We start from the raw sequence: 10,222 nt of genomic DNA on the forward strand, positions 1-10,222 counted from the left end.
TTTGAATGAATCCAAGCCCCAGCTTTTAGTGCCACATGGGTAGATCTACACATGTGCTTCACTGTGGAGCTGACTAATTAGTTCTGCAGTAAAGTGTCACAGTCTACATGTGTGCCTGTATTAGGCTGCAGTAAATGAACTCCACTGTAGGATAGTACTGTTGGAGACCAGTACTATCCTATGGCAGAGTAGTTTACTCCATCAAAATGGATATGTAGACGGTGACAGGTCCTGGCTGGGGCATGAGGGTGCTAAAGTGTGGGAGCTGCCCGCTGCCGAGCTCTGCGCTGTAGCACCCTCATGCCCCAGCAGGCCCCTCTGCTGCCCAACAGTGCCACCTAGTGATGCCACCCAAGGCTCCCTGCCAGCCCAGGACTGCTCCACCATAGTTCAGTGTGCTATAAGGGTCCCAGGAGCACCTGCAGACACTGCATCTGGGAGCAGCTGACTCTGGCACAAACTGCACCAGAGTTTATTTCTTCTCATTTGTAAATGCAGCCAGTGAGGCAAGAATATTTGTGTTGCCTCCTTGATTTGTCCTTTGCTTCATATTTTCAATATGAGCTGGGTTGAGATGTATCAGCAGACATGCCTATTATTAGGAGTAATAGTATAGAGGTGGTTGGAAGATGATGACCCTATTGTGCATATATTAATACAGTGAGGACCCCATTCAAAGCCCCCTGGAATACTTCCACTGTGAGTTTTGGATCGGGGTTAAATTTATTGACCAACTTTTCAGAACCTGGTATAGCTCTACCACTGTAGCTTCTCTTGAACATCTATGATAAAACTCACTAGCCAAGCAGTGCAGTTACAGTAAGGATTTAAAGTAGGTTTGAACCAATGGCACTGACAAGGTTGTTTTGTGTGTGTCTTGCAGTACACTGGTGGCTGCAATCCAGTCTGCTGGTCTAACCGAGACATTAAATAGGCCAGGTACCTTTACCGTGTTTGCACCAACAAATGAAGCTTTCCGGGCTATGCCACGTGGGGAACTGAACAAGCTTATGGGTAAATATCTATAAATGTGATTTGCCTTGCAGAACGTTGAACACGTTTTGAAGGAATGACTGGACCAATGTGTCTTCTGGAACCCATTCTTTGACCATGTCTGTTGAAAACACTCTACATAAGCACCCTTGATGTGCTCCCACTGGAAGTTTCTGATATATACAGTAGGCTTCAGAAATGGCACTGCATTTTCCAGTGAGGCAGTCACAAAGCCACTGAGAATGAGGGCACACACCACCATGACAGCTCTGCATGCATCTACAGTATGCAGTGTACCCACCTCCCTGCTTGGGCTTGGCTCTGCTGATGGTGTAGACAAAGGGGGACAGTGGTACTACAACTGCCTCACCTCTTCGTGGTGTTACTAGTGATGTTCTTGAGATCTCTGGATTTGGCAAAGTATACAGAGAAAGGATTATTGCGCCACCTTCTCATGTCTCACCATGCTTCTATGCATAATATGGTCGCTTAAAGTAAGCTTTGACAACTGTTGTCTTCAGTGGGCTTTGAATCCAGGCCTCCACAACCAAAACTTTGTCTGAAGATAAAATGCTATATATTGCTGATATCAAGCATTTTTATATATAAAGCATATTCTATATTAACAAATATTTATATACCTATATGATAAGAGTGCATACAGAAAAATAAAACAAATCTAGTCATAAGAAAAAAACTGATTTTTCTGGACTACTGAAGATCAAGAGGATCAGTGTGCTGGGAGAGGATCAGCGTGCTGAAAAGCATAGAATTTGAAGTCGATACGGAAAAAGTATGAGAAGGTTTACAGCTATCCTCCGTATAAACAGTAGGGTGTTCTCTCTTTTCCAGTTGAGAATGGATGTAGTTTGGAAAGAATGTCAGGTATTCTAGCGTAATATCTTCTTTGGTTATGAAAGCCTGGCCAAATATTGACATCATAATCTACGAAGCATCTGCACCTGGTCGTGGGTGATCCTTTTAAGTGCCCAGACAAGTCATGTATAATATGAGACTGTACATTCATTCTCATGTTTAATGTATAAATATTTCTCAACCATTTTGCAGCCACTGTGCCCTGCTCCATGGGTGAAATATCCCAGATGTGAGTGCTTTAACTGTTCTTGGTTTTCTAAGCAAATATTTAGCTTATGGTTTTGAAGAAGTGAATCATGCTGGTGGGGATATGCAGTGTGATCTGACTTACATTGGACGAAAGAAAATTGCAAAACGAGATGCTGTGTTTTTCTAGATTAAAAATCTGGAAGTCGTTTTATGATAAAAGGTGTCCCGTGTTCTGGCTGATCTGGAGTGTAATCAGTGGCATTTGAATCTCTGAAGGAGAAAACGAGAAGGACTGATGCCCACAGCTGCAAAAATCTCTGACTATCCTAAACAGAGGTTGTAAATAATAGACCCAATTTGCTTCTTCTGAGGCCTGATCTGAAGTTTAATGAAATTAGTAGAGAAACTCATGTTGTCTTCACTGGGCTTTGAATCCAGGAAACACCCGCCCCCGCCGCCCATGATCCCAGTGTCTGTGAACTCTGCATTGGTGCCATGAAAATGGTAGCACCCCATCCTATGCCTCAAATACTACAGTGTGGCTTGCTATGAGAGTTTGCAGCCCTTTCAAAAGGAATATTAATAAGGGCAAAAATGTTGAGATTTGCAATAACAAACAAGGTTTTCCCTATTATATCCCTATTATTATTGTTTGAAACCTGACCATCCTCAGGAAATGAAGCAGATAACAGAAACAGGTTCAACAAACATTTATTTGGGAGAAAGAGCATGAAAACGTAAGATGCGGTGATGGAAACCCTCAGATTGTGATCTCATCCAGTTTTATAAACAATGCAGAGTTGGGTTGGAAATTGGACCACCAAGTGGAAAAGCAATGCGTTGTTGGAAGCAGTACCCATTCCTGTGAATGAATTACTGACCCAGTGCATCAGCCTGGTTTAAGAGGGCCCTGATTTTGGACAGTGATCTTTTAAGGCCTGGGATCATAAACACCCCATGGTACTTTACATACAAATGAGTTAAACCTGGTATCCCATCTAAAGTTGTTGTTGCATGTTTTCTCTCTTGCTTACTTTGGTCCTTTCAGTATTTTATGGGACTGCCCATTTTTATCATCGTTCTAGAGCCTAGGGAACAATTTATAATGTTGTTCTGCAAATGCTTCCTCTGCCAGGTAATGCTAAAGAACTGTCAAGCGTTCTGAAGTACCACATCACAGACGAAATCTTGGTTAGCGGAGCAGTGGGAGCGCTCGTGAGAATGAAGTCTATGCAAGGCGATAAACTCGAAGTCAGCACTGTAAGTGTCCCTTGAGGGGAGGAGGGGCAAGGAATTGTTTGTTGGTTCTTTGAGACATATATATATTTTTTTTTACCAAGCAAGTGCTTTTAACCAGCTAAGCCACAGTGCCCCCCCAGTAAGTTGCTGTAGAGGTGGGCAGAGACCCAGGAACATGTACCACACACATTCTCTGACTGCTGCCAAACCAAGACTCAGCTTCCCGGGGCAGTTTGGATTCAGTTATCACAATATGTTTTTTGAGCTACCCAGTGACTATGGGTTTGTCAGGCTTTATATTTTATTTTCAACAATTGTTTTATGCTTGTTTGGATAATATCAGATGACTTCCAAATGCACCTTCAAGTCCCACTAAATGGTTTGTGCAACAGTCTTGAAATAGGAACCTCTGTACTAGGAACCCCATGGAAAAAAGCCTGGTTTCTCCCTAGGAGGATAGTTTGAAATGAATTGCTAGAGCTGCTGTAATTATAAATAACCCTGAATCATGGGGAAGAAATCAAATGAACAATCTGTTCATTTCAAAATCTTCCCTCTAGGATTTTGTTTTTAATTTAATACATTCTGTGTGTGCTGTTTTTAACAAAGCAGGATTTATTTCATTAATGAGCTTAATGAAGCAAATTTGGCATCCATTAATGGGAAAATAATTTCTGTAAATCTAATAATGGATGAACTCCTGCAAAGATGCAAAAGAACCACATTCACAACAAGTTAAATGAAAAGATGTGTGCATGCCGTCGGCTGCTTCAAGTAGGCTAGGTTCTGGGCTTGAAGATCCATGGACCTGGTCTTGATCTGGCTACTTCAGATGAGTTTGTTCAGCAGGTTCAGTTCCAGAGGCCACTGTTGGATGACCTTCTCCTTCTGACTCCGGTAGAACTGAACTAATAAAGTATACTCAAGACTGTGGAAGTCTTGAGAACTCCCCTTTCCTCCCTCTGCCCCGGTCTTCTTTTTTAATGTGGAAAGGGGATTAACACTACCTCTTTGGTACACCAAGACAGGTCCCTCTATTTCATCCCTACAAGTTATATCCTGGACTGTATAAACCCGATCTTCAGAGCCTTAGGGGTGCAAAGGAGACCTTGAACTCCAGCCTCCAGCCATGGCAAAAAAAGGAAGGATATGTTTTTTCATAGGAAACCAGGAAGGATGATCCAGTGCAATGTCACAGTATGAGGCAACAATCTGGGCATCAAGGAAACCTGACTTGTAACCCAGACTCTGCCGCTTGCTCAAGTTCACTCCCCCCATTTTTTTTTTCCATTTCCTTTCTCTCCATTTTTGTGTCTCAGCTGTTTAACCTGTAAGCTCTTTGGACTACAGACTATCTCTGACAGCACTAGGACAGTGTTGACCCTGAACCTGAGACCTGTAGGCACTACTATAATACAGAACTAGTTCACTACCACAATACAAAACTAATCAAGCAATCTGATCCCACGATCTTTACATCACTTGGGTTCATCCACCCTACCTGATATAGTAGGTGTGGACTGCTAATCTCATTCAGCTTCTGCTTTGCTGTTTGGTTTATAGTCCTTCCTTCAGTGGAGAGTGAATTACAAATACTTACACCTACTGGGTAAATAAATTATGTGACTGTGGATCTAAGGGGGTTTTCCACATATATTATAGTCATTTGGTTGAGGCTTTCCTTTTCTTTTCCTGTTTTTACCCCCTTCCAGAAAAAAGATGTAATTCAAATCAACAAGGAACCCGTTGCTGAAAGCGATATCATGGCCACGAACGGTGTAATTTATGCTGTGAACTCAGTTTTACAACCTCAGGGTAGGTCCGTGTTTCAAATGTGTAAAGCTGTCTGGGTTGCTCACTTGTGGAAAGCACTCTAAGAAATCTGTTTGCAAAGGGAAATACGATTTCTCTGGTGGCCAGTAGGGTAATGGGTACATGCTGCTGGTCTGTTGAGAAGCAAAATTTGGACGGTTGAATGATAGTGAATGGAGCCCACCACTACCACCTTTATCTGATGTTTACTAAGTGGCTCAAAAGTGTTCTGTGAGATTTGCTTAGCCCCATTCCTTTTACAAAATGAAGTTGCACCTTAAAATGGCACCAAAGATTTTGAATGCACTTCTACCAAATGTGTCATGACAGTTTGAAATTGCTCATTTGGGCCCTAGTTCAGGCCCACACTTACATTTGCCCTCAGTTCAGCAAGCAAAACACATGCCTAGCTTTAAAGTTGCAAGAAGTCCCAAATGCAACATAACACACAGTTAACTTTAGGCGCTTCTTAGGTGAGGTCCTAAGGGGTGTATCAGGACCTTCAGGTATTATGTTCTTGCCTTAAAGGATCTAATCCTAGTACAGTCACTCAATTTGGAAAACAGAGTGGGTAGGGGATATCTTGGTATTACTATGACCTCATCTATTTAACCTACAGTAGCCTTGCCAATGCTCCAGTAAAAAATAGGCTTTTATAGTGTAGTCAGTCTCATGTAAGCAGTGATCATATAAGTTATTTTTGCTGTCTTAGGAATGGGGGTGACACACAGTAAACACTTTAATTAGTTGGTACCTTCAGACTTTCACATGATTTCGCACATGTATTCAGCAGAGGGAAATAGTGGGGATGCATCATATATTGTAATTATGTTGGAACTGTGCCTTTAGCTTCTAGGCCTCAAGAAAGAGGTGATGAGCCTGCAGATCCAGCACTGGAAATCTTCAAACAGGCATCTGCATTATCCAAGGTAAATAAAAATTTAGCTTGCCCATGGTGCACTTCTGAAATTGCCTTGCTGTTACTAATTGTGCATGTTAAATTCAGTTTGGGGTTTATGCCAGTGACGTTGGGTCAGTCCCTAAAGAAGCAGACTTATCTCTTTTGCGTAGATACAAAATAGACAAACCGTTTGTCCTAACACAGGACACAGATAAGTTAGATGTGTGTCCAATTTTACACACACACACACACACACACACACACACACACACACACACACACACTGAATAAATGTCATTGTTATATCTAGATTTTCCCCTTTTGTTCAGACTCTGTCAGCTGCCTTGTGTAAGAAACTTCTCTTCTGCTTTTGTCTGTTATGTACAAGACACTTTTTAGCTACTATTCATTTATAAAAATCACTTCTTTAGGAGTAACCACTTTGCTGCTGAAGAATGTCAGGATTGGAAGACTTGTATCCACCATTAAACTAGATATTGTCCTGCATAACCAGTCTGTACCTCCCTTCAGATAGGACAACCAAGCTTCAGAATTGTGGCACCCTCCACGGAGAATGCCCTTCTACCACATAGGACCCAGCATTGGATCCTTGGAAAGCACTTGCTTACCTTCACGTATCCAATGATGTCATAGGGCATGTTGGCTTAGAAGTGGTGTTTAAAGGTTTGCTTTTTGGGAATTGGCCATGCTTCATACAAAACCCTTCGTAGAGTCAGGGCGATAATGCCACACACTCACTTGCATGCATACTCCTGTCTTTGAAACGCTAGAGCTACATGCTGCTTGTGACTCACTGCGTTGAACACAGATGTACTTTTGTCTTCTGTACTGTTGCTTCCTAGTGGGAGAGCTGGTTTAAAAGTGGTTAGTATTTTTCAACAGATCCTCTTTGTTGAAAATTTGAAGAACTTGGACTAGATCCACTCGATATATTTAGAAAATGTTGACGAATCAGTTGCTTGGCTGAATGGTGTATGCAGCTACAAGATATAGAATCATAGAAAATGAGGGTTGGAAGGGATCTTAGCGGGTCACATCTAGTCCAGCCTCCTGCTCAAGGCAGGACTGGCCCCAGCTAGATCATCCCAGCCAAGGCTATGTATAACCTCCAAGGATGGAGATTCCACCACCTTTCTGAGTAACCTGTTTCAGTGCTTTACTACCCTCCTAGGAAGAGAGTTTTTCATAATATCTAACCTAAACTTCCCTTGGTGCAACTTGAGACAATTGCTCCTCCTTCTGTTAAGGATTTCAGAATTGTTTTTACATTAAACTAATACTCCTTCTCTTGTTGTAGGTCTCTCAAAGGAATCCTCGACTAGGTAAATGGAATGTCTTATTTTCTATACTGTTTTCTCTAGGATATTTCTAGTTATAGGATCGCTTGCTCTCTTCTGGTTTTTTTTAATCAAAACAGCCTGAATATTGCTAATGTACCATCCTGCTTTCATGTCACCATCCTCCACTGACCACTCCTCCAATATGCATTCATTAGAAATTGATAAGCCTTGTACCTAGACCTTAAGTGCTCAGTAAAACTCCTGAAGAATGGGAGCTGTATTATCATTATATAAAAGAATGCATAGTATTTTCCTTCTCAGTAGGGTGGCACATTGTAGGTGTTAAAAGGCCAGAATATCTGGCATCAGGAAGTTTGTGGCATGGATAATATTACTTGTATTCCAGTAAATAGAAAGTGTGGGTAGACTAGAACTGTTGTCTTCTCTGCATATCTTGTTCTTATCCTGAAGAGGTTTTGAATACTTGCAACTCTTGCTGAAGCCAACAGCAGTTATAAGTGCTCAATGCCTTGTGAAAGCCAGCAAAAAAACATGCACCACAGGCCTTGGCAGGAGTCCTCATCGCAGCAATGGGAATCCTTCCACTGACTCCAGGGACATTTGGACACAGCCATATTAGCATAAAGGAAAAGAAATAGCAGAAATAGATGGCTAGGTAGTGATTTCAGTCCAAGTAAAATATATTGTTTGATGTGAACATAGGGATGTTTTCAGCATTGGTGTAAGACTAGGAATGCATGCATTATATTTTTCACATTTGTGTCTTTCCCTTTTCTCTTTTCAGCACCTGCAGTTTCCAGGTTATTAGCAAAGATGAAAGGAAATCCTGGGACCATCTGAAGACCATTCAGAGGAATACACAGCCAGCGCTTCATTCAGTTTTTGCAGTTGGTTTGAGACGGGGACAGAGTTGTTATTAAAAACCAAATATCACACTTCAAATTTATTTTGTTTTTACTGAAACGGATATGAGAAAAGAAGCCATGTGTATATATATTTGTAAACCATTGTTACTGTCTTTTGACCATATTGTTCCACATTAAGGCTGATATTTTTTTAAAGTAGGTACTAAATTGAAATGTTTCTGGTTTGGGTACCTAGTCTGCAACAACTTTTTGGGGGGCACAATTGATTTTAGAAGTGCAAGGGTGAACTCTCACTACAGCACTGATTCAGAAAAAAACTTAAGCACCTACTTAAGGCCATTCTGTTCAGGATGGTACTGCTTAGACATACTTCCCTGAAGTAGGGATGATTTCCCTGTGTATTTCCAGTGGATTTCTCTGGGGTTGTGCACCATAAGCATCTCTGACTAGCAAGGTGAATGTGTCATTTCACTGAAGGAAGCCTAAAGCAGCTTTGAAAAATCAGTGCCACCTATTGAAGATGTTAGTGTTAATGACCTGGTGGTAATTAATGAGTTCAACTTTTAAAGCAAATAGATTCCAGGTGCAAACCATACACTTGATCTACCTAGTGATTATTTTAGAGTTATCCAAGTAATACAGGTTGTATTACAGTAGCATATATTCCCCACTCGGTCTCTTATTTGGAAAGACTATAATGCAGTTCAAAAGTTAATAGGCTTTTTTGCTGTTGTTGATACTGGGAAATTTGCATGATATAAGCTACAGTTTAATTCTCTTTTTTTTTTTTTGTGCTTTTTATTAAACTGAAAAGAGACAGTTTAACAGAGCTGTCTCTTTTCACAATGAGACTAAAAATACATCCTATGTGTAATGAGTGTTCTCCCTAACACAAGCCTTCAAATAATTGATTCCTTTGTAATAATTGTTGAGGTTTTTTAAAAAAAATAAAGAAAATATAAACAACGAGGATTGTCAGCATCCATGGTTTTTTATGGCTTGATGGCACTGTGACTTATTGCTGGGGGGCAAAGTTCTAGTTGGCCAGGTAACTCCTATGGGTCAAACTAGTATTAATCGCAGAGAGGACAGAATAACTGAGGAGGACTTCCTCTATTGTTCTCTTTCCATGTGTGACTTCTCCAAATCCTGCACAGCTGTCAGTTGGCAGGTTGCTTAAGAGAAAAAAATGGAGATGTGGCTGCTGCTGATCCCATAAGAAATGTTTCTGGCTATGGTTGGGCCCACGGATGTCCCCCCACACCCTTGCAGGCCAATATCACTTGGCTCTAAACATCAGAGCAAGGGGACAATCAGATCTGAAGCTCCCGGTTGCATCTGTCTTGTAATCTTGTGTCTCTTTAAAGTCAAGATGTTGAAAGGGAGAACGGCTTATCAGGTATTTCTGCTTCTTCCAGAGAGATCACCTTTCAAGGTTCACAGTCCACCAGGGTGAAACTGGCTTGCAATTCCACAAGGGTTTTGAAGGGCTGCAGTCCCACCTGTAGCAAGCGAGTCATTCCACCCCCACTGTGCAAAAGGTGCATCCTACAGACAAAATAAATGCCAGCTCTTTACTTTTCTAAGTTTCTAGCAGAAGCCCCCAGTCTGACAGGGTGAGAGGATAGACTGGGGAGTAAGGATCCTCCAAAATACCTCACAGGGCATACATATCCACTCTAAGGATTTTGCATGAAGTGTGGTAGGAATAGCAGATGTGTGGGTGACATCAGGTGTTGCACTTCCACACTGCTCCCAGGTGTCACCACTGAGCTTTAAGTCCTATCAAGTAAAGAGATTGGGTATTAAGAACCCAGAGGCTCCAGAAAACACTGGTATAAGCATCCTAGTACTTGTCAGCTTTCATCAAGGTGAAGGTTGTTCAGGTAGAGGCTAACATCAGGGATTTCTGTTGCTGGAAGTTGTAAAGAGCATCCAATATAGAGCTTTCTGTATGCGATCCTGAAAACCCCACAGGGACGTCTCCAGGGGGAGATTTGTCTTCACACTCAGCTAATAACCTA

General features: G+C 41.6%; 1 protein-coding gene across 1 annotated transcript in view; it reads left to right on the forward strand.

Moving 5' to 3' along the window:
* The window catches only part of TGFBI (transforming growth factor beta induced), a 35,745-nt gene extending 26,581 nt beyond the window's left edge, over positions 1–9,164 (forward strand). The window contains exons 13-18 of the mRNA XM_019534731.1: positions 884–1,014; positions 3,194–3,318; positions 5,010–5,112; positions 5,959–6,038; positions 7,329–7,353; positions 8,117–9,164. Coding sequence (XP_019390276.1) covers positions 884–1,014; positions 3,194–3,318; positions 5,010–5,112; positions 5,959–6,038; positions 7,329–7,353; positions 8,117–8,172 — 520 coding nt within the window. The 3' untranslated portion in view covers positions 8,173–9,164. The remainder of the gene's footprint in view (positions 1–883; positions 1,015–3,193; positions 3,319–5,009; positions 5,113–5,958; positions 6,039–7,328; positions 7,354–8,116) is intronic.
* The last annotated feature ends 1,058 nt before the right edge of the window (positions 9,165–10,222 follow it).

Source organism: Crocodylus porosus, unplaced genomic scaffold (genome assembly GCF_001723895.1).
Source record: "Crocodylus porosus isolate Cpor-Errol unplaced genomic scaffold, CroPor_comp1, whole genome shotgun sequence".
Taxonomy (NCBI): Eukaryota; Metazoa; Chordata; order Crocodylia; family Crocodylidae; genus Crocodylus; species Crocodylus porosus.